Here is a 24,949-nt window from a genome sequence, read left to right as displayed (position 1 = left end):
GTATACTCAGGTCAAGCAAATGGGAATATTTCTTTTGACCACCAGCAAGGAGAAGCGGGAAGAGCAGATCAAGAGGCAGCGGCAGAGATAGCTGCTTGGGCAGCCGGAACGGCACACATGCCATCCCCTGGGGGGATTCCCGGTTTTGTTTCAATATGTGTATTTTATTTAATTGTGGGGAAACTTGCATTTTAAACCTCCCCAGCAAAAATACCACATTTCCTCATGTTTATTATGGCCTGAGTACTTTTTTAAAAAACCCCAAAAAACTATTATTTTTCCCTAAACAGTTACAACCATGAAGGTAGGGATAGGAATTAAGTGCAGCAAATGAGAGACAAATGTCCTGTTATTGCGCAACATGAAGGGTTAGAATTGCCCTGGACTTGTCTCCCTCAGTGCCATCTCCTTGGGCATCAGAATCTCCTCAGGTAGCCAGAGAACATTTACCTGTACTCGTGGATTTTGGATTACAATCCTTTGCAGAGGAGTCACATCTTGGAATTTAAACAGCAGCACACAACTTTGAAGGAAGTCACAGTAGGCAAATTTGCCAACACTATTGAAATCATATTTTGTTATGAGTTGTTTACTTTCTTCTTTGGTTAAATTCAAATTAAATTTTTCCAGTATAGCTGAAATAAACATAGGGGTACAGAGTAAACAACATGATAAACAACCATGCTTTACACGTGCACATCAAAGTGACAATTAATTTTGGGTAATGCAGCAAGCCAAATCTGATGAATAACATAGGCTCACATTGTTGAGGTTCAGTACTTCATTAGAGGGACACGGGTGGTGCTGTGGCCTAAACCACAGAGCCTAGGGCTTGCCGATCAGAAGGTCAGCGGTTCGAATCCCTGTGACGGGGTGAGCTCCCGTTGCTCAGTCCCTGCTCCTGTCAACCTAGCAGTTCGAAAGCATGTCAAAGTGCAAGTAGATAAATAGGTACCGCTCTGGTGGGAAGGTAAACGGCGTTTCCATACGCTGCTCTGGTTCACCAGAAGCGGCTTAGTCATGCTGGCCACATGACCTGGAAGCTGTACGCCAGCTCTCTTGGCCAGTAAAGCGAGAGGAGCGCCGCAACCCCAGAGTCGTCCGTGACTGGACTTAATGGTCAGGGGTCCCTTTACCTTTTTTACTTCTAAAATATTTTTTACATTCTAAATATTAGAGCATTCATAAACCTCAGGGCTGTACATGCTTCCTCTGCACTGGAGAAAGGACAGCTGAACATTTCAACAGACTCCACTGAGGCCCCCCCCCCCCAGTCTCCTGCAGCAGTCACGTGATAGAGATACGTGAACCAGGGCTTGAGCTACTGTTTTCGCACCCTGTGATACACAGTAATAGATTTGGCCTCAGAGATGTGCTGCAGAAGGTCAAACCAGAAGGGATGGTGGAAGCCACATTTGTTGAATCGTATGTCTGCCCTGTTCACAAAGCAACCTGGAAACGGCTGCATGGGCAAAGAGACCTCAGCTCCTCTGACTCACCTCCCCATCCTCAATCCCTTCCACTCTTTTCTCCCAACTTTTACAATCCGGGGGCTGCGTTGGGTGGCGAAAGTGGAGAACTTTGGGTTACCAACCATACAATATTGTCGGAATGGCTCCTTCAACTGAACACACTTTTCTAAAGTCAGTCCCCCTGCTTGCTTCTTACGTGAAAGGGATAGGACCGTGATAAAAGAAACATGTTGGCTGCCATCATATCCTTGTCACATCCATCAAAGTGGTATATAACAAAGAAGCTTTATGACCTTTTTATTCCACTAAGTGTTTGCTGACTAAAGTAGGTTGGGAGGGGTGGTGATTTATTTTTCTTTTGCTGCTGTTATCTAAAATATAAATGAATGGTGTATGTATGTAACAACAGCAGCTAGGATTCTCCAAACACAAAAAATGGTAGGGAGAAGTTTCCACCAAAGATGAATGGATAAGTAAGGTGAAGGACTATGCAGAATTGGCAAAGTTAGCAGCCAAAACAAGTGAATCTAACAATGATTCTCTTTGTGGAAGAATGGAAGCCCTTTTAGAACTATATTATATTATAGTTTGAAGAACTCGCAAGCAGGATTTGAAATATGAGAAACATAAGGAATTAGAGAATACAGTATTGATGTGCTGGTATAGGAAACAGAAGGCATTGTGCAGAGGGGGTGGGAAATTAAAACACCATGGAAAATGGGGCGAGAAGTTGGGAAAAGACAAATTTATTATGTAAAATATAAATGAAGCAAATAAACACACATATCAATTTAGATTAGTATGCCCCAGTAAAGCTCCATGTGAGAGTGCTTCTTCTCTTTTACAGACTGTCTTGCCAAATTGCCATTTCTAGAAATCACTGTGCTAAAGGGCTGACATCTAAGAGCAGTGAAGTGAATGGGCCAGCTTCACAATGTGAAATTTCATTCACACAACTTGTATTTGAAGGACATGCCAGAATCTCCTTCTGGTCTGACAGCTGTTTCTGCTTCCACTTCTTTACCTAGGCAAGATCACTAATGAAGATTTAAGAAAACAACCAACCTAAAAAATCTTCTACTGCAACTTCTCCCACGTGGTCCACATCCTTCTCTCTACATTCCTTCAGGATTTGTCTCCAGCAGTGCTGAACACCTTTTCGGATTTTACCTTCAATCGGTTTGCAGTTCAGAATAGGTGGAGTATGAACTGCTGCAGTAGAAGGCCTGCTGCCTGCTGGGGCCTAAAATTAAGAGGAAGATTTTGACCAACTTGCAATTGAAGACAAAAAAGGAGTGCCAATTGAATAGATTTCTAAATCTGTAGACATTTGATGATGGTTTCTTATTTGAATCTTCATTTTGAAAATTGAAATACTGAACACCTTTTAACCAAGGTTCAGAATTCAAAAAGGCCTGATCCACCAGGGAAGCTCTTCTGAGCAACGCTGTCTCCTCATCCTCTTCTCCCTGGCTCCTGGCATTCTGCATGGCTTTTTTTCAGTTCTGGCCCCTCTCAGGTGGGTGCCATTGCTATTCTGAGAGTGTTCGTGGTGAGTTCTGGCACCTCTTTTTCTATAAAATTAGCACTGGCTGCAGGACTTGGGAAATGCAGTTTCTCCAGCACTGCAGTAGAGAGAGATCCCTCCCTTCTTCCCCTCCCACCACTACTGAAGCAGCAAGCAAGTGGAGAAGAAAGGATTGGGGCAAAGGCGTGCGAAAAGGGAGGCAGGATTCCTTTTCTCTGGCTTAGATTGAAGCCCAACCTCCAGCCTCATAGTACTCACTCTCCATGTTATGGCAGATTATGAGCCAATGAGACCTGTATTTCCAAGCCATGAAATATGAAATCAACAGTACCACTTGTTATAAGTGGAAGCTGGAATTTATGAGTTCAGCCCCACACCCCCTACCAGGCCTGAAAATTACCCATTCCTAAGAGATTGTGGAGTGCTACTGCTAGTCAGCACAGTCTTCTTGATGGAGCCAATTGACATATTCACCTGCCAATCATCATAGGCAGAGAAACCTAGTGTAGAAAAATGTCTGTGTGCGCGACAACCCTTGGACAAATTTAATAATGGCTGTTTTTCCTTTGTTTTTAAAGAGGTGGGGAGTCAATGTGGTATCCTTCAGATGTAACTCCCATCAACCCTGACCACTGGCTAGGGATGAGTGTTGGGAGTTCAATTGCACCTAGACAGAATCCTTTGTGTTTCCTTTCCGTGGGTGCTTACTCTTATGATCTCTTACTTACCAAGGCTACTGATCAAAACAAAGAATGCAGTTAAAAAAATTAAGTGAAGCAGGTATTCCATGATTAACTACCATCAGCTAACTTAAGGTGTTTTCCAAGTAATCTACCGTTAGTTGTTTCAACAGTTTTCTGGTTCATACATTTCCATAAATACCTTGACCCTTTTACACCAATGCATCTTGATAGCCATTTTTGGCCCATAAATGCTGTTCTGAGTTGGGAAAATCAGAGGGAGGATAGACGATCTCTCCACCCTGCGGTTGAGTAGGGCAGAGGATGGAGCAGGCCTGCACAACTTGCAACACAGACAGATGTCGTGGTTTGGCAGCCACCACCACACCCCCCACTCTCCCTCTCCCCCCCCCCCCAGTCCTAGACAGACAACAAAAACAGGTTCATCAAACTGCTGCTGGGCTTTATGAGTCACAAGTTGTGCAAACCCAATAAAATGTGTTGGACATGGAATGTGAAGACCTGGGCTTCAATTCCTCTTTAGCCACAAAATTCCCTGGATGGCCTTGGGCTGTCTCTCACTTTAACCTAGCTTGCATGTTGCTGTGAAAACCTAATGGACCTGGTGTGCGCCCCCTGTCCCAACCTTGAAGGATGAGTCAGATAGAAATGGGATAAGTTTTTAAATAAAGAGCCAGGGTTCTACTTCCTGTGTTCTGGCTTTGGCCATGAAGCACTTACTTTCTTTGGAGATGAGGGAGAATATGCTGTTTGAGGCCGTGACGGTAGCTGTGGTCCGGGCTCAGCTGCTGGGGCAGGCTTGCTGGGGTTCTCTGGGTGGTTGGCGGTGGGTGTATCTGGCATTTCCATTTCCAGAATGAACTTTCTCAAGAATCCAGGGTATTTCAATCTTCCATTCACGTCGAGCGGCACTGTGTTCCAGAGGTTTTCAAACTATTGAAGCAGAGAACCATGTTTCAGCAAAATGCAAGGCCAAGCAAGGTATCAGGCAGTGCAGAATGTCAACCCAGGGCTCATGAATCCCTGGAAACGTCACTTTATTCTGCATGCCTGTGTCAGGGCCAGACCAGGACTAAGAGGCACCCAGCACCGCCTGACCACCACCACCTGGTGCCCACAAGCAGGGGGTGCCCTTGCCACACATTTGCCTGGCACCTGTGGGACATGCAGCAATTAGTGTCATTAAGTAAAACCTTTTGAACTTCTTAAAGGTCCTGGTGCTGAAAGAAGCTGTGCTAGGTGTTGGTGCTGGGCCCAGGTTGTACCATTGATCTTGTGTGTAATCTGTGCTGCAAATGGCCATTTCCCTGAGTGCAGGATCGTGTGCAGGTGGAGACCCTTCAACGGCCCTTCAGACCAAGTGTTTGGGTCATCCATAGGTCCCCCATGTTGAGCTGTCTCTGTCCTAATTTAAGGGCCACTGCTTCAAATAAAGGAAGGCTGTGTGCAAGTGAGCGTGCTGCTGTACCGGCAATAGAGACAGGGTTGGTTCCAACAACTGGTGCAAGAGGGCAGGTTACCCCCTTTTTATGTCTCTGGGATTCTGCCACCTGAACATGTTTGATACTGAGTCAATGCAAGTTGCTTGTCATAACAGGAATGCATGCATGGAAATAAAGTGCCAGTATCAATGTGTCTTATTCCTAAGAAATGTAGAATCAGTAGAATGGTAGACCGTTTGTTCTAGATTTCAGATGTACAAACTGTAAAGTTTTGTTTTTCCTTTTTTTTTAAGAAACCCTCTCTGACAAACAGTGATATCAGACCTTGAAGAAAGCTCATCACCTCTAAGCCTTTGATATGCATGTGGCAAGTTGCAGTTAAACTTCAAAGGCCAGACCTACATTTTGAATTTCTTTTCAACTTTCCCCCACTGGCCAAGTTTCTGCCATATTATAAATTATAGAAAACAAAACACACTTCGCACTACATCAGAGGATAGCAACATGTTTTACAAGCATCAATTAAATATTATAAGTGCTTTGTGCACTAAGTTAGCAGAGACTGTTTTAACAGCCGGTTGAAGGCCGTCCGCTTGGGATATGTGTGTAATATCAACAGCTTAGTAGGGAAGGAAACTATCTACGATCCAGCTGAAATGAAGCTACAAGCTGAGCCACACGGAAACTTAACTGCAATTAACATTTCATTGCTTCCTTGATGTCAAATGAGGCCCATATAAAGATTGCTTTTCCAAGGCGGGTCCTAGAGAGGCAGCTATTCAGAAGAGCATAGGAGCTGTTCCCATGCGCTCAGAGACCATGCTGCTCTGGAGACAACTGCATACAGTCGGAGTTTCTGAACTCTGCTCACCATCTGAGAACTACTCATGTGCCATAAGGAGCAAATGATTAAATAAGACCCCTTTCCTGCTCCCCACAGAAGAGGATGCCCATTGCAGCTCTGTATGACCTAGTGCTCTGGCTTTTCCTCCTTCCAATCAGCCCCTGTGCTACATCTCTGCGTCAGGCATTGTGATTTCACTTTCTCCCCATTCCTGAGGCAGAGACACGACATCATGAGCTTTACACAGAGGAGGCACCATCTTGTGCCTCAGCAATAATTCCAATCTGAAGGCAAGGCTGCAGCACTCACTAGCATGGAGACATATCCAGGATACAAGGGCGAAGTTTGCTTCCCATTCAAATTAAAGCTGGGTAGGGGGACATGCTTCTGCTACATCAAAAGTTTGAGGAACAGTCCTTGAATATGTGAGAGGATAACGACACATAGACACATTATCTCCCACTTGTTCCAGCTGTTTAAGCTGCTTTCTGGGGGACAATGTTAAGTCCTATTTATTACTGCAGGTCCAGAAAGAGGGTGAACAGAACGACCAGGGAAAGACCCACAGAAGACACAGCAAATGCACTCTCCTGCTGTCCTGCTTACCTTTATCCTCAAGTCGTAAACTTGCAGCTCTCCTGACACCCCCTCCCCTCTCAAAGATTCCTCCTGTATACAAAAGTGTGCTTTTGCCTTATGAGAAATACTGTCCCTGCCCACCAGTTTTCTTACCTGCTCGTCGGTCAAAAGGAAAAACCACCGGTTGCAGATATCTCTGAAGTCCTCTTTGGAGACGGTGCCTTCTCCTGTGCGATCTGCGTTTTTAAACTCCCCTTCAAGGGTCTGATAGCGAGTGCCTATTACTTCTTGAATACGGGCAAAGACCTCTTGATTGGACAGATCTCGGCAAGCAAATTTCTTATGCTGTCTCTCAGTCTAAGTGGAACATACATGGGGGAGGGGGAATCACAAACAGATCTACTGATAATATACAAAAGACAACATTTAGGAAGTCATGCCAAGAGGTCTGTAGAAAAGGTCACCTTCAGTTTTTTGCACCAATGAAATTGACTTAACAGTATTTAAAAAGTGCTGCAGGAAATGACAAGCAGTTGGGTGAAGAAAAATGTAAAACCCTCTATTAAATAGCTGCAACCTAAAGCCAAGGACCCAGGCCTTTGAAGAAAAATATCACTTGGTTAATACAAGGAGCAAGGTAAACAGCAGAGTGATTAGCTGATAAACCCAAACCTGACTCATCCTGCCCATCTCACACCTGGCATTCACACAGATGGCACAGTATTGTGAGTTTCTGGATCCACTGCTAGAGGTATGTGTGTGTGAATGGGACATAGATTAACTATTCATCCATATGTCATTGTTTTATCACTATAGCACTATGTGTCTAACATTGTGTTTCATAAGCAACATACAGTTTCTTGCCTAGAAGAACATGCAAGCTTGATCTTTAGGCTAGGAGTGGATATAGACAGCAGGAGGAAGGAAGTGAGCGCCAAGGGCAAGGAGGACTTCCTTGGTTGGGGTTCCATGATAAGTGGAGTCTGGGCTTCCAGATCAGTGTTGCCTTTTGCACCATCTTTTAAAAACAGGTCTCTTCCAGAAGGTTCTACACAAATTTCCTTCCAGGAGTTCAGTCTCCTCTGCAACGATGGCCACAAAACCTCTGGTGTGACCTCTCTTAAGCGAACACTGGAGGCCTGCGGTGGGGGGCGCCTAGAGCAGGGGTCGGCAACCTAAGGCCCATGGGCCACAAGCAGCCCACGGGGGTCATTTAACCTGCCCCCGAGCTGCCCCAAACCAAGCCGCCCGCTTGGCAAGTCCCTGAATACTATGCTAAACCGGTGCTTGCTTCCGTGGTGCCGGAAATCACGTCTGCGCAGACGTAGATGCCGGAGATCGTGGGTGCACAGGCGATCCAGCCCACGGAGGGATCTCCACTGGAGTGAACTGGCCCAGGCGAGGTAAACCTTGCTGACCCTGGCCTAGAGAAACTAAGGGCCCAAACTCTGAGAAGGCTAACATCACAGTCCTTCCTTAATTGGGTAGGAGGCAGCAGGCTGTGCCAAACTCCCCATGCAGCACAGCCCACAATCACTTAGGATCGTGTCGCAAGGAGAGCTGGCCTGTTCTTTTAGCTTACACAACCCCTCTTGCCTCTGCCTCTCAGGCCCTCACAGGCAGTTACGGGACCCTTTTAGGCAAAGGTGCCCCGGAGTTCTTCCTTCCAAAATGCTGCAGCTGATTCTGCCGCTTCAAACCCTTTTCCTCCGAACCGGACTGTACCTCTCTAGTGGCACTGAGTTATAGCAACCCAGCAATTGTCCGGTTCAACTGTCCTGGAACCTTGAAGAGTCAACGTTCTGCCAGCTGGTTTTAAACAGCCCACCCCCCAGCAGAGTTCCCTGGAAACCATTCAGTGCAGGTCCTGTTGGCATACAGGGCAAAGCAAGGAAAGAGCCTTTGTGTATGAAAAGCCCTGGAGAGTTGTTGTTTGTTGTTGTTGTTTAAAGGCCTCTTTTCCTGTCTTCTTCCTTTGGACCGAGAAATCCACTGACTTTGGACAGGCAGGCAAAGCTTAGCTACTGAAAACTTTCCCTAAACCTCTTATGCTAGAATCAGGGCACTGTGTATTAGCCCTGTGCAGAAAAATCCTTCTGTATTTCCACACTCCATCAATTAATAAGAAACTGCATTAAAAAATTATCAAAGGGGAGAAAAAATTTCAGTGAAATGATCCTGGGTGGGTTGTGGGTGGGTTTTGCCGTTGCACTCACCTGACTTTCACAGCGGCTGAGGAGTTTTGTGTGAGTTCTTTCAATAGACAAATCATCTCTTCAGTGACCTGCATTTTGCAGCCTTCCTGAGAGCCTGTGCTTTCTGGAAAAAAACCAAAGATCTCCTTGGCTGGACTTTCCTGTTAGGAAAGTGAGGAGGCAAAGAGGCTGCCTAGCAAGTGTCCGGTGCTGTTCTCTGTGGCGGTTTCACAAGTGAAGCCCTTCAGCTTACAAATAAGTGTAGAATTATTGTTTAGTTAAAGGAAGGACTTTCCCTTAAAGAGAATATGCACAGATCTTAAGCACTTGCTAGTCAGCCTCTCTGGCGTGCCACACAACCATTAAAGCCCAGAAAGATGTTATGGGGTAACACCTCCCATGGATCTTTTTCAGATCATGGCAGTCAGAAAGGCTGCAGAAAGCTGAGAAACATAGACAGATACCCTTGGTTATCTCACAGGGATAAGGTATACTTAAACCTACACCTACCAAATTCTAAAGCAATTCACAAGTGAATGAGGCGAAAGATCTGAAGCTGCTTTCACAGTGGAAGAAATCTTTCAAGAAATTGGAGGACAGTTTTTGACACAGGGATACAGAATAGTCTTTTGTAGGCTTTCTCACATTTGCCCCTCACACGTGTGTGCATATTTTTTTCCTGTTGACAGACTCCTTCAGAGGTAATCTGGGCAGGGGACCATAAATGAATGATAGGTAGGCTTCAAGCCAAAAGTAGTCGACCAGTCCACTGTTCTCCTGTGTCCCTCTACTTACAACATTCATGAAATTAGGCCAAGGGCTGCATGAAATTAGGCTGGGCCTTAGGTAGCAGGCTACCCTTCCCTGACTTAATAAGTTGTATCTAGTGTTAGTCCTACTTGAAGTAAACCCACTGGAAACAATGGCACAGACCAACTTGGGTCCATTAATTTTAATGGGTCTACTCTGGTTGGATGCAACCCACTGTGTCCAGGATTTGGAAGAAAATTTGTCACGTTTTTGAGGGAGCCATTCAGACCACGCCAGAAATGCTTGAGACAGTTACAGAAGTAAAACTGACAGTAAAAAGACTCTCTCAAGTCAACTCTACTTGATACTCTCTGCCTTCTGGAAGGCTTTGCAGAGGTAGCATTAGGAAAGGAAGAAAACACACAACATTAATTTGGCTTCCCACTAACTTAACCCGCATTTGAAAACCCTCATTCAAATAGAAATAACTGTCAAGGGAAAAGAAAAAGGAGGAAAAAACCCTAGCTTTATTAAAAATCAACTGTATACACTAGTGCAGTTATGGACCTTGATAAACAGAAACAAAAACTGTGATTCAGCTGACAATTTGCTCATCTCATTTAAATCAGAACTATATAGAATTATTCAGAATGTAAGTCTCATTAGCATACATCAGCATCGTCAAAAGACCCTAGTGATGAATTAAGTGTAAGGGGAGGGGAGTGGGACCTTCTGAAGCGTCCTTAGTTTCAATGCATTTAACTATTTCTAAGCATAAAATGGATTTTGGTTCTGGGGTATGCTAATTATTCACTTTTGCAGTTGAGAATTGCATTTTTATTTATGAGGTGCCATTTATTTCCCATCTCTTCACAGGCTTCAACTTTACTAGTTCAGTAAATTTTCCATACTTTAATGATCAGAGCTGGAGACTTTTGCTACGTGTTTCCACCTATACCTCAGCGATCAGGTTTTGTGTAATGTATAATAATCAGGTTTTTGTAATATGCTCGAATAAGCAGCATACTACATTAATTTATATGTTAAACTTAAAATAGTCAAGTATCTACAAAAGACGAGTCCTGTAACAGTCAGCATTCTGTTGCCAACTCCAAGGATAAATCCTAAGGCCCTAACAGGGGTGAAACAGGCAATGACGAGATGGACATACATGAAATACATTTACCAGGGGCATACAGCATATTTATTCAAATAGAAAGACAAAATTGAAAACGATAGATAAAACAGATTAAAAACAACACCAACCACCATCAAAGTGGGGAATCAAAAAGCCATATATCAGACTAATGGGATCCATCATAAAATACTGTTTCTGCATGTGCCTGGGGGAAGAGGGGTTTGCCCAGCATGAATGGGCAGGCAAATGATCAGGTGCAAGGGAGAGTGGGAAGGACGGAGGACATTGGGAGGGCAAGAGCGAACAAGTAGACTGACAGGTGAGCAGGTGAGGCAGGTCAGTGTATGGCTGGCTTTTCCCATCTGGCAAAGGCAGGGGAGCTGTCGGAATGGGGCCAAGGCTCCCCGCACCAGACCAAGCAGGGGATGTTCCTGCTCACCTTGCAAGATGCTCAGACCTTCGGCAGCAAGGAGAAGGGGGCTGTCTCTGCCTTCCGTCTGAATAGGGAGAGAGGCGGGAATGGGTGAGGATGAAGAGAACTGCTGGGCAGTTGCACAAAGCCTGGCTAAGCTATAAGGAGCAGGGCTCTGGGTGCGGCTAAACCCTCTTTCATCCTTTTCTGAGCGCTAGAACAGAAACAATGTTCTAGAAATGGAACAGCAAGCCAACTGGCCAATACTTTCTTCCACACCCCCATACAAGCCTAGGACAACCATTTCAGAGCAAAGTCAGGCATGCACCAACAGTCCATTTCTTCCAGGTTTTTTTTAAGCTTTATAAAATCCTCCTTTGTTTCTCTCTAGAGTTTTTCATGTTTTTGCGTATGTTGGGGATTCTCAGAGTCTGCTGATTCCCCCTTGTGTGGGGCTGTTGCCATTTTTACTAGGTAAGCATTAGAATTCCCCACCCCCCACCCCAGATTGAAAGTAGAGTGTTTTATAACCCTGTACCTTTAAAAACCTGCTGAAATATCTTGGTGCAGGCTGAAACACGAGCTAGGATGAGGCCAGTCACTCCTGGGGAAGGGTGTCCCACAAAAAGTCCATGCGCCTCATGCGCGGCTGCTGCACCTCAGGCAGTGGAGGGGGACACCAAGCAGGACTTCAGTAGATTATCTCAGGGGTGAGGCAGATTCATGGGAGTGGAGGCAATTCTTAAGAAGCTCTGGTTCTGGGCTGGTTAGGGCTTAAAACTAATGTTTGGAGACTCATTTCCAGCACTTTGGTAACCAGTGCAGATGACACAAAAACAGAGTTCTATGCTCCAGTCTGCTAGATCCACTCAGCATTTTGGGTCAATTTTGTAAACTCTCTTCAAAGGCAAGCCCATGTAGAACATATTTCAGTATGAAAATAAACAGGGCATAAATGAATGTGGCCAGTTTTTGTTTCTCAAGGGAAAGGTACAGTTGCTAAAAAACTAAGAGAACGGTGACTAACCTTTTTTAATCTGAGGAGTTGACCACACCATCAGGGCACTCTTGGTCTCAAAATGAGGCCAGAAGCCAGACTGGAATGGATCTAAATAATGCAAGAATATATTGGAGTTGGCTTATCATGACAACTTTGACAGAGAATGATAGTTACGAAATAAGTTGGGTCAGGCTATGAAGTTTCCTTAAGAGCTGCTAGTACCACACTTTCTTAAGGAGCATTCACTGCCTCTACTGGATAGCTCAGTTGGTTAGAGCATGGTGCTGAAAACACCAAGGTTGCAGGTTCAATCCCCGTAAGGGACAACTACATATTCCTGATTGCAGGGGGTTGGACTAGATGATCCTCAGGGTCCCTTCCAACTCTAGGATTCTATGATTCTACTCAGCAAATCGGCTCTGGTCTACTCAGCAATGGTGGGGATTGGGTCCACAGCACATGCAATAATAGGTCTACCCTCTTTGAGAAGCTTGAATATGTCCTCAGGCTGTGGCACAAACTGAGATCTGGAACTCACAAGAAGGAGCACCAGAAGTTACCATAACAAATTCTGTTGTGCCCTAGACAGAGCAGATAAAAGTGAATCCAGATCTTTGGAAAACCATAAATAGAAGAGGGCATCTTGGTGCTAGTCACGATTGACAAGGGCATCACTAGGCGTATCAGTAGGAAAATACCCACGAGGTATCTATTGCCACAAGGGACTGACCCCTATCCCTGCAGAGGTTTGCTATAGCTTTCCCCCTAGGTTTGGGATCAGGTGCGAGCTTGAGCCTTGAAAACCCCCCACATCTCTGCACATAGAAAACAAGCATGTAAGGAAGAAGTGTTCCAGCTTCACCTTTTCCCTGGATATTGCCCTGAAATTCCTGTATTCTGTTTTACACAATGTCCTATTACCACTTCAGATATTATATTTCACAGATAAAACAACAGTTGATTTCTAAAGGTATGATAGAGGTTTTTATTAGTTTTTCTTTCACCAGTACAGAAAGTGCTCTTGAGACTCCTGATCAAATGTGGTATCCAAGGTGGGAAAACTTAAGACTCCCCTTAGGTGAAGAATTCTGAAGGGATGCCTGAATTTTAGCCTGCATATGGTTAATTGTTCATGTAACTAGGGATGAAATTGTGCTCAAACCTGCAATCAAAAAGCACCGTGTTAAAGGAGATATTTCCCTCCCACAATATGAACTTTGCCTATTGCAGCACTTAACGTGTCTTATTAATTTAGAAGGTGAAAGATGATTTGGCAAACACTCCTCTTCATATACACCTGGAAAGGGGATGGGCAGGTTCACATACAGACATTTTTCACTTGATGACTGCAATATCAAGTGATGGGTTGCATGTATGAATGGGGCATCACAGAAGAGGGGGCTTGCAGGGTTGCTTGGGCTAAACCAAGCCTCCCACCCTCCTCCCACCATTTGGCAGGTGTGTGAAGGGCCTCCGTGCACAGACTCATGCTTATGTGTAGAATACTTCTGTGTAAGGGCATTCCCGGGTCCAATCAGTAAAACAGATCTTCGTGAGTCTATTGGTAGATAACTAGTGCTTCTCCAGAAACTGCCTGGATGCACTTTGTGCATTGGCAGAGGAGGTTTGGCCAGCCTTCACTGCCCCACAACCTCCCTCATTTACCATCAGAACCCCGCTAGTTCCACAGAGAACTTTAATACGGCTTCCTATAATCTCAAATGCAGTGCTTTTCAATGAAGGCAGTACACACAGTCAGCCTCCATCCGTCAAGTGATAAGAAGAGATACAAAACCTCCAGAGGCTACGACCTGAACCAGTGGCTTCAAGTCACAAGAAAGGAGATTCCAATTAAGCATGAGGAAGAAACTTCTGATGGGAAGAGCTGTTTGACGGTGAAAGGGGCTCTCTCTTCTTAGATGGCCATCCAACCTCTGCTTAAAAACCTCCATCTTGGATGCTTTAGTGGAAATTCCTGCATCGCAGGGGGTTGCATCAGATGACTCTTGGGGTCCCTTCCAAAATTGTAATTTTAGGATTCTTTTGAATGGGAGCCCAGATTGGAAACACTTTGGTCCTGACCCAGTAAGGAACATTCGTGGTAAGGACTGTGTTGCCAAATCCAGACTGGAATGCACAGAGAGAACGAAGTTCAGGCATTTAACAAAACACTCATTTATACTATATGCTACAGATGATGTGCTCATTTCGGCACCCGCTATCCATTTGTGTGCGTGCTCTCTCTCTCTCTCTCTCTCTCTCTCTCTCACACACACACACACACACACACACACACACACACATTGTTGCAAGCAACGATTTCTGCATCGGAGACAAAGCAAATGACACTTCTTATACTGTCCTTCTCCTTTGGTAGGATGCCATTAGTCTTTATCAATATGCCTATCATAAAAGCCCATGCTGACGTATTTACATTTTCCTACAGCAACTTTTTGTGAGTCACTTGAAGTTATTCTATGGTACTACGTTTTTTGTCCCTAGTCTAGAAAAAAATTGAACTGATGCTCCAAAGAATAAAACGCTACAAGAATGTGGCTTTCTTTTTTATCTAATTGTTTCTATCTTCCAGCCTGTTTCTACAATCTGAAATCCCAAAAGACAAACTCCTAGCACATTGTAGCTTAAGGATATGATTCCATGAACACTTACTTGTTAACAAGTCCCACTGAACTCATACTTAGGACTCCAGAGAAGGCCAGCTCATTTCCCACCAGGAAATGGCTTTTACGTCAGGAATACCTAATTTATGAAATTATCCACACTGAAGGTGCAATGTCTTGGATTCATGTTCCCATGTTCACTGAGGCACATGCCTGCCTGTGAATGTGCTTCAAGTAGGTTGTTCTGAACCATAGGCTTGATGGCTTATACCAGGTTGAGGTACAAGTTAAGATGAGGGCTGGGGTACTGCAGAGAAAGAATGCTAATTTTGGCTTGCAAACTACACTTTAACTATTTGCTTGTGTCACAAAGGCATTCTGACCTGTGAAATAATAACGACTTGTAATAGCAAAGGGACAGGGAGAGGCAGGGGCTGGCAGTGGGTGGCATGAAGGGCCTAACCTGACTGAGCGGGGGGGGGGGGGCGCTTCTCATCTGGCCCCACATAACCCTGAGCCCAAACTCCAACCCCTCCATTAGGAACATTATCTACTTTCTTCCACCTGCTGCGCAACACAAGGAGAGGACTATTAAGCTCACTCTTCCCCCGTGCAGAGAGGAATTGAGGCTCTTTCTCCTCTTCTACAAGTAAGCAGTCCCCTCTCATTTGCCTGAAAGTCTGCAGCTGAGCTGTGTTGGAAGAAAGAGCCGTTTTCCTATCCTGGAGAGTAAATGAGGTTAAGTGCTGGTCTTGGGACTGGAAAGACCTGTGATCATCTTCCTATTGACCATGAGCCAGCAGCTCATTTCTCAGACTAACCTATTTCAGGGAGGGTGGGGTTGTCAGCACAAAAGGGGACAAGCCCTCTATAATGTGCCCTGAGCACACGGAAGAAAAGGCCACGTATTATTGTTTTCTGGACCAGCTTCTGACCACCCCGGTTTCTGCCCAATCTTTCCCAACCAGCTCATTCTGATGCACAAGGGTCTTGTGCCCATTCTTACCCCAGAGAAATTGTTGAATTTTTGCAGAAAATATTTCCAGTCTATGGAGTGCTCTCCACGAAGCCGCTGCAGTTTGATGAGGTGGTTGAACTGTTTGTCGGAAAGCGTGAAGCAGAAGTGGTGGAGCACCTGCCGGAAATCCAAGGCGGAAATTGCTCCCGTGCGGTCCTTGTCAAAAGCAGAAAAGGCCTGCAAATAGCAGAGAAGCAAAGTAACTCCAAATAGCCGGCATTTGGAAAGAAGTCATTTCTCTCTAGTAGAGCTATTACTGAGCTGTGGAAATAAATGCATAGGCAATGCACATCCCACTCGCCGCCTCAAGTATTCTGCATACAAAACGCCGCTAAGAGCTTCCCAAGGAATCCTTGCTCAACCATTTTTTAAGCTGAGCTGTTTCAATAGCTTATTCTCTTCTGGCAGGACTCATTATCTAGAGTGTCAGATGGGAAGGCTGTTTACAACAGGCCTCCATAGCAACCAGAGGCAACCAGAGAACCTGGGGTGTTTAAAGATAGCAGGAGAGCTTAGCTGGGATGAGAAAAGATATGAGGAGTGTTGGCCTGTCAAGCAGTGGGACCTATCCCTTCCAAATGTAATTGGGTGGTGAAAGCAGGTGAGCAGCTTCATGTCCCACGGAAGAGGAGCTGCAGTCAAGCCTGGCTGCCAGGCCAGGATTTGCAAACACGTGCAAGTCTCTTACACGTCTGAAAAGTACACTGATAAGTGTAACAGCTGAATCAGCTGCAAGTTCAGCCCACTTGAGATGCCCTACTATTTATTTATAGAAGTCAGACCCTATTTAAACAGTAACACAGTGGCTTATAATGTCAAGCAATTCAGACATATTACAATCAAGTAAAAGGAAGATGATAAAGGGCCCCTCAATGCATCATTTTTATTGTTTACCAATAACCAAGTACAAGTCTAGTACATCCATGGCATGATCATGTCTACCAGATAATTGAAGCACGACAGTAGCCCCCACCCACCGACTCAGGGCTCCCCCCAGAGAGTTGTGGAAGGAAGCACCAGCTACCACACTTTGTGAAGTCAGCCCCAGTTAAAACCATGGATTTGGTATCTCCAGTGCTGTGCTATCTCCTCATGCAAGACCTTGTGTAGGCAAACTAAGGCCTGGGGGCCGGATCCGGCCCAATCGCATTCCAAGTCCAGGAATCAGCATGTTTTTACATGAGTAAAATGTGCCCTTTTACTTAAAATGCATCTCTGGGTTATTTGTGGGGCATAGGAATTTGTTCATTCCCCCCAAATATAGTCTGGCCCCCCACAAGGTCTGTGGGACAGTGGACCGGCCCCCTGCTGAAAAAGTTTGCTGACCCTTGTGCAAGGCCAATTAGGAGAAATACGAAATCCTTGCAAGGCAAGATGTTTTGGTCATTGGGGAAGATAAGACAGCAATGCAAGCGATGGATTGCAGATTACGTGACCGAGAAACAATCTTCAGTATTTCCCTAAAATCCTAAAAATGGAAGCATTCACACCACATATGAAAAAAGTGTCAGTCGTTTTGTACCCGCTCTAGCATAGTGGTGACATGTTGATGTAGCACAACTGACAAGCAGGACCATCAAAACACCACAGTGGTACCTCGGGTTACAGACGCTTCAGGTTACAGACTCCGCTAACCCAGAAATAGTACCTTGGGTTAAGAACTTTGCTTCAGGATGAGAACAAAAATCATGCTCTGGTGGCACGGCAGCAGCAGGAGGCCCCATTAGCTAAAGTGGTGCTTCAGGTTAAGAACAGTTTCAGGTTAAGAATGGACCTCCAGAACGAATTAAGTTCTTAACCCGAGGTACCACTGTATTTGAAGCACTGTCTCTTGGGCCATGACTGATAAGGTTGTGTACCTACTATGGCTTGCAGGCCAGTCTTAGTCTGCCAGAGGGTCCAAGCTGGCCCATAACATCATCTGATAACACCTGTGAGGGCTGCAGCCACTTGTTCCCAGCAGAGAACAGGGGTGCACAGCCAAAGCAGCAATGTTTAATTCTCTCTCTCTCCCCCCCCCCACCCCAATCTGCTGGTTAATTCCTGCTCAGCTGAGCAAGATTCCATGAAAACCACGTCCTGGTTTGGGAAGTGGCTTGCATGAAACCCCTGCTAAAATGAAGTACATATTTTGCTTCTCCATTTTTGAAAGACTTTCTACACTGCAAAGGGTTTCCACAGGGAGCCATTTTCAGAGCCCAAAAAGCAGGGGCAGAGCGATTTCCACAGGCAAAGCAGGTGCTGGCAGCACTGTGGGAATTTTTGGGACCCCCTGTCTGCATGACTCCTGCTCCCAGTCTTCCACATCCTCTTTGTCCTCGAGTTCAAAGACGGGGACCACAACATTCCCTTCCCTCTCCTTGTCATAGCGATGGGCGTTTTGCTACTAAATAATGACGACTGCATGGCACCTACCTTGTACAACAAATCAGAGGAAGAGGTAACTATCTGTTTTATTTTTGCCATGGCTTCATCTATGCTGAGCTGCACAAAACTGATGGGCGGCACAGGTGGAACTGTAGGCCTTTTCCGTCGTTTGAAAGCTGCGCGGTCATCAATTACTCTTATAAAATCAAAATACGAGAGCTTGTTGTCCTGTATGCTAATCCCTAAACTAAGGGAAAAAAGAAACAGAAGATTGAATATTTGTTTCACATTTCTCAAGCATTGCTACTAGAGCTGCTGCAACTAATCACTCCATTATAGGGCTTTATAACATTCTAGAATTGCTACGTGGTTAGTATTAAATTGGCCAGTGAGGGTTTGGATTTTCACTATTTTGAAGCTCAGCTACACAATGCAATAACAATTCTCAATCCACATATATTTAAACTGATTACCGTATTTTTTGCTCTATAAGACTCACTTTTTTCCTCCTAAAAAGTAAGGGGAAATGTTTGTGCATCATATGGAGCGAATGCAGGCTGCGCAGCTATCCCAGAAGCCAGAACAGCAAGAGGGATTGCTGCTTTCACTCAGCAGTGATCCCTCTTGCTATTCTGGCTTCTGAGATTCAGAATATTTTTTTTCTTGTTTTCCTCCTCCAAAAACTAGGTGCGTCTTGTGGTCTGGTGCGTCTTATAGAGCGAAAAATACGGTATTCAGTTATTTGGATTTTTGTCTTGTGTATCCTGAAATACTCTGTTGCAGGGGGGTATGTGTGTGTTAAAATGTGAGTCGCAAAATTCCAGCAAATTCCTGGCTGCTTAACTTAGGAACATAGGAATCTAATTTACACTATTGGTGCATCTCACTCGGAACTGTCCACAGCGGCCTTTCTCAACCTTGAGTCCCCAGCTAGCAGGACCCGTGGTCAGAGATGATGGCGGAAATTATTCAGGATTTCACACAGGGGTCTCTCCCACTACGCCCCACCTGGGGACTGAACCAGGATCTCCACTGGGCCACTCCCCTACATGAGTCTTTGAAAGCCTGACCAAAGAAGAAAGTCTTTCAGCACTACAATCAGTATCAGTATGAGAGTATCAGCTCTCATCCTTCACAGTAAAAAAAAAGAAGCGAAAAATGATAAAGCATTATCAAGAAGAGATGAGATAAATAAAGTCTGGCAAATGGCACAAAGGACTCAATTAAAAGAGATGGAAGACAACCCAAACAAGATTTGAGATACAGGGGTGTCCTTTCACTCTCAACTGGAAGGTCAGATAGAACATCTCCCTCCAACCCAGCCCCCAAGTGTGAATTTATATCAAAGCTATTTTTTACCTTCTTCAAGTCTGGGATTTGTTTAGCACTGTAATGGAAATATGAATGCTTGGCTGTAATATTTTTTAACCCATTGATGAAACGTTTTGTCATTTTATCATATTAATCTCATAGATTTAAACTGCATTTTTTATATTTAGGATGTAGATGATAACCCTACAAACTTTAAATTAATATTAATGAAAAATTAATTTTAAAATTGCTATTTGTTTATTCATTTAAAACATCGTATAATTAAATTAGCATCTGTTTTTGTCCTGTAGCTCTAAGGATCAATAAACCCATTTGTAGACATTGATCATAAACATACCAAATGATACATCATCAAGCCCTGCATAGCAACTGTTTTTCTCCAAGGGCCGTTTTGAGAAGTGAAGAACAAAGAATCTAGTCTGCAATCCCCAAAGTGACCTAACAGCAAGATCTGTTGCCACAGGCCCAACCCCAAAGAGTACTCACTAATGGTTCATTGTCATCCTGTGGGTACAGTGCAGTATAAAAATTTAATTGATACTAATACTAATAATCCTGGAAAAATGTGACAGGTAGGGTGCTGTAGGCTTCTGTCCGAGGCCCGTTGTTGTTCCATGTCTTTATAAATGACTTGGTTGAAGGAACTGAGGGGACGCTCATCAAATTTGCAGCTGACACCAAACTAGGCCAATGCCACAGAAAACAGAATCAGAATTTCAAAACGACCTTAACAGATTGGAGAGCTGGGCCCAAGCCAACAAAATGAATTTCAACAGGGACAAATGTATGGTTCTGCACTTAAGCAGGAAGAACCAGATGCACAAATTTAAGACAGGAGACACATGGCTTACCAGTAGGACATATGAAAAGGATCTAGGGGTAGACCACAAGGTTAACATGCAGTGTGATGCAGCAGCAAAAAAAAAGACTAATGCCTTTCTAGGCTGCATCAGCAGATGTATAATGTCCTAATCAAGGGAAGTAATAGTCCGCTTTATTCTACCTTCATCAGATCCCACCTGGAGTCCTGTGTCCAGTTCTGGGCACCACAATTTTAGAAGGATACTGGCAAGCTGGAATGTGAGCAGAGGAGGGCAACCAAAATGATCAAGGGTCTGGAAACCAAGCCTGATGAGAAACAGTTGAAGGAGCTGGGTATGTTTAGCCTGGTAGACAGGAGACTGAGAGGAGATATGAGAACCATCCTTAAATGTCTAAAGGACTGACACATGGAAGATGAAGCAAGCTCGTTTTCTGCTGCTCCAGAGAGCAGGACCCAAACTTCAAGTTACGAAAAAGGAGATTCTGAATAAACACCAGGAAGAACATTCTGACAGCAAGAGCTATTTGACAGTGCAGCCGACTCCCTCAGGTGGTGGAGGCCTCTCCTTCCTTGGAGGTTTTTAAGCAGAGGTTGGATGACCATCTGTCATGGATCCTTTAGCTGAGATTCCTGGAGTGAACTGGGGTGGTCTAGGGGTCCCTTCCAACTCTGCAATTCTACAATTCTAAGCATCTCTTTCTCCACAGGCTGGCAGCCAAATTCCACAGTTGTTATGCCTCAAGCTGGGTTGGCTCAGAGGCCTCGGGTTCCAGACCCTCAAGCAGGAACAGCTCCAGGTTTGGGGGAGTCTTTCGGAAAAATCCTCACCATCACCACTTGCCGGACAGAGAAGGCAGCTGAGTGTTAACAGCAGCTGAAAACAGAGAGCAGACTGCTGCTGTTGCACCTAGTCACCACCACTACTTGCTTGCTTGCTTGGGTGGGTGGATACGTACTCAGAGGTGGCCCCCGCTGCTTGTCTTCTGCCTCCGTGGAATGGACCACCGTGGAAGCGCCACCAAGGAGGTCATGCTGCCGTAAAACAGAGGGCAGGCAACCGTGGCTACTGATGCTTCTCAGCAGTGGTGGGGCAGCCACAGGCCCCTCAGCAGTGGCCGGAGGATGTCAAGAAAGACATTTCCCATGTTGACATCTGGCTAATGATGCATTTACCTCAATGCCAGAGGTGGGAAATTCTAATGGGAGTGGGGAAAGGAAATAAACTGACATTTTACGTGCTTTAACAGTGTCCAGAATTGGCTACCTGGAAGCTTTACTTTTGGTATAATAATAATAATAATAATAATAATAATAATAATAATAATAATAGGGTTAGCCCTCATTTCTTCCTCACAAAGAATGAAATTCTTCGGCCAAGGTTGCTAGCAGAGATCTAAAGCAGCAAATCCCATTTCTGGCATCAAACACTGAAGTACCTCTTATGGCCTTCTTGCTCTGTAAATCACTCAGTGACGACTCTTTCCAAAATCAGAATATTCATTGGTAACAATGACTAATTAAATGGCATGAGGGTGAAGCCGCTTTAACAAAGAGGATGCCAGAAAAAGAAATAAAATTTACAGACCCAAATATCTGCTGCTAAAAACTCCCCCCTCCCCTAAAGAGCACATTCAAGAACACTGCTTTTGCATCTTGCAGCTGCGGAGTGCGCCAATCCATGCATTAGCCTGTGTCAAGCTGGCTCCGATGTTGGGGAAAAGGAAATAATCAAGGCACTTCAGCAGAGGAATAAATTGCCAAGTTGGTATTAAAATTTTAGTAATAAAACCAAATGCATATGCTAATCTACTCTATTATTTAAGGCGGGGGTGAAAAGACTCTTTTCGATCTGGAAAGGACCAGTCTGCAGAAAATTACAATGAATGGAAGTGTTTATCATCAAAAAGTCTTTGAGGAAAAGAGCACACTGCAAAAATTCTTATTAGAGGCTTAATTCAAGGGAGCTTAATCACTCGATTTATAGGTGGAGTGAAAAGATTTTGTTTAGGTTTCTCTCCTCCTCCTACCCTCTCTTCTAAAAGAAAGAGAAAATCTTTTTTTGAAAATGTAATTCTACTGAATCCTACATTCGCATATGATCAAGTCCATCTAAAGTTTTCTGGTGCTCAAAAAGATAAAATATATTCTACATTTAACAGGTCCCAAGTGTTCTTTGCTCTGATTAGTTATTGCCTGTTCCTTAGCTTACATGAAAAGCTTGATGTTATTTCGCTACAAAAAAAGTACATATATTTGCACAATAGTTTAAGTACGGTAAGTACAGATTATAATTGCTGCGCAATCGCAGAAAATGAGTAAGAAAAGGAATATTTTTTCATATTGCACCAGCCACAGTTACCAAGAGCATTACCTTTTAAACTGTTGTAAAACAATGGCATTATTCACCTGTTTTTCTCTTTAGCTTTCACATACTTAAAACAAAAACAAAGCAACTTATTTTCTAAAATTGGTCATGGTACTAGGTGGGGAGCTTTCCAATTCCTTGGACTGCTTAATTTGTTTCAGGTGCACCAGATGAACACCAGTTAGGATGTGCAAAAATTGGAGGTATGCTATTTGTAGAACAAAAGGTCACTGGGACTAAAGCTATCTTAAATTAAAATATGTTTGTGAAATCTACTTCCTATCACATATTTTTGCAGAAAGAGAAGTTCAAACCCTACTCAACCAAGGATTGACGCTTACCTGTATCAAAATAAATCAGACATATATTATCATCATTACGATCAAAGTAAGAGTCCACTGATTGAGCAGAAATAGTTAGATAAGCTCAGGAATGTATTGAACTAGGATAGCTCCATTATAGCTGGGGCAATTATAACAACCTGTATAGAAGTTCACTGTACTGTTCGTAGCCGAGGCAGCAGTTAAAGTCTTCCAGCAACTTGCGGAGGTTGCCCACCGATATGCAGCCTTCTCTGTTTTTATCCTGCTGCAAGAAGGCCTTGTGGAAATCGTGGGAGCATTCGTGGTACTTGTCCCTGAAAGAGAACCAATGCTCAGTTTAGCTTTCCCGATAAAGAAAAATCCTAATGGACCAGCTTGTATAATTCAGACGCATGACTCACCAAGCCAAAGGCAGCCTAACTTCCAGCCCTGTAACGTGGCTTCCCAGAGCCTCAATAAGCCACCGGCAGAGTAAGGGACATGTCAATCACTTAAGCCAGGGGTCAGCAAACTTTTTCAGCAGGGGGCCGGTCCACTGTCCCACAGACCTTGTGGGGGGCCGGACTATATTTTGAAAAATATATATGAACAAATTCCTATGCCCCTCAAATAACCCAGAGATGCATTTTAAATAAAAGCACACATTCTACTCATTTAAAAACACCAAGCAGGTCCCACAAATAATCCGGAGATGCATTTTAAATAAAAGGACACATTCTACTCATGTAAAAGCACACTGATTCCCAGACCATCCGTGAGCCGGATTTAGGTGATTGGGCCAGATCCGGCCCCTGGGCCTTAGTTTGCCTACCCTTGACTTAAGCCAAAATACACGGCTGAGTGAGCTGCATGCTGTGTTGCAGGTAACAATTTATGAAGCCCCGATTCAGAAGGCAAGTGGGGCAACGTTCAGTATGAGGAGAAGAACTTTGTCTTCGTGGTATTGAGTTTAATAAAGCCAGGTGACAAAACGGAGCCTGGTGATGCCGGCCAGCTATTGATGTTGCCACGTGGGAAGAATGTCAGCTTCAAGTCCTTTCACACATTTGCTCCCAGGACGCTGGACTTCCCTTCCCCTTCAAGAGCCATAAAGCAGTTGAAAAGAGAGAAGAGGGAGGCATTTGCATACAGAAATAGTAATACCGGCCTGCCCGACATAATGTCAGTGAAGTGCCATGAACACTTGAGATGCAGCATATAAGTTTTAAGTATTATTATCACCAACATTAGTAATTAGGTCCTGATCCCTGACAGCATATTTAGCCTCTTAGTATCATGTAAATGTGGAATACGATTGTGTCAACTGCAACAATCTAGAATCCCTGTCAGATTCGTGTGACGTGCCTAAACAGCTGAAATGATAGCTTTTCATCATTGCTGCTATCTTCCACTTATACCTCACAGATCAAAACAAAAAAGGGCAATCAAAACCTTTCTTTCTATCCTTATTTTTAGAAAATCGAGACATTCAGCCGTTTCTTGGACTGTGAGTAAACGGTTGCCAAGCAGTAATTATTCCAATTGTGGCAGTAAAATTGAGCACCAAGTATATGTTTTAAACTATGGATCCAGCTAGGCTGCCAAAAAATAAAATAAAATAAAATAAAACCAACCACCCAATCTTCTCTTGCAAATGTTTTGTATTTCTCTTGAAGTGCTGAAGAATCACTGTTCAAATGTTTCTAATTTGGGGTATTTGTTCCTCTTGAGTTAAAACAAAAGGAAAAATTATACACCCAGATTCCCCCCCCCCTTCTTGAATATTAAGTTTTTTAGACCCCTTTGTCAGCTGAACTGTCTCTTAACTGTAAGATAATGAACATGCTCTACAAAACATTTAGGATGAAACTGAAAGAGCAGCACATAAAGAGCTTTTAGGCTCTGCTCCATGAGAAACTGGTGTTATTTCAGAAGGGAACAAAGAAGAGGCTATCAGGAATGATAAAGAGATCCCCTCTTCCATTACTGCCACCCCCAATACATTTTGATGAAGGAGCTGGGACATGTAAGCTTTCCACTTTTCCCTGGACACACACACG

The 24,949-nt window shown here is 44.2% G+C and overlaps 1 protein-coding gene across 3 annotated transcripts in view; it reads right to left on the bottom strand.

The window, feature by feature from the left end:
• The window catches only part of EFCAB6 (EF-hand calcium binding domain 6), a 107,726-nt gene that overhangs the window by 4,007 nt on the left and 78,770 nt on the right, over positions 1-24,949 (bottom strand). The window contains exons 23-29 of one of the 3 annotated variants that reach the window (XM_083738715.1): positions 23,069-23,224; positions 18,116-18,314; positions 15,689-15,877; positions 6,720-6,923; positions 4,422-4,634; positions 2,538-2,715; positions 451-635 (exon numbers count right to left, since the gene is read on the bottom strand). In XM_083738715.1, coding sequence (XP_083594841.1) covers positions 451-635; positions 2,538-2,715; positions 4,422-4,634; positions 6,720-6,923; positions 15,689-15,877; positions 18,116-18,314; positions 23,069-23,224 — 1,324 coding nt within the window. The remainder of the gene's footprint in view (positions 1-450; positions 636-2,537; positions 2,716-4,421; positions 4,635-6,719; positions 6,924-15,688; positions 15,878-18,115; positions 18,315-23,068; positions 23,225-24,949) is intronic. The other 2 variants (XR_014564189.1, XM_083738716.1) reach the window with 2 other exon arrangements.

This window comes from Podarcis gaigeae (assembly GCF_964106915.1).
Source record: "Podarcis gaigeae genome assembly, chromosome: 5".
In the NCBI taxonomy this organism is placed as follows: domain Eukaryota; kingdom Metazoa; phylum Chordata; class Lepidosauria; order Squamata; family Lacertidae; genus Podarcis; species Podarcis gaigeae.
The sequence above is the reverse complement of the archived record's forward strand: the minus strand, read 5'-3'. Positions and strand labels throughout refer to the sequence as shown.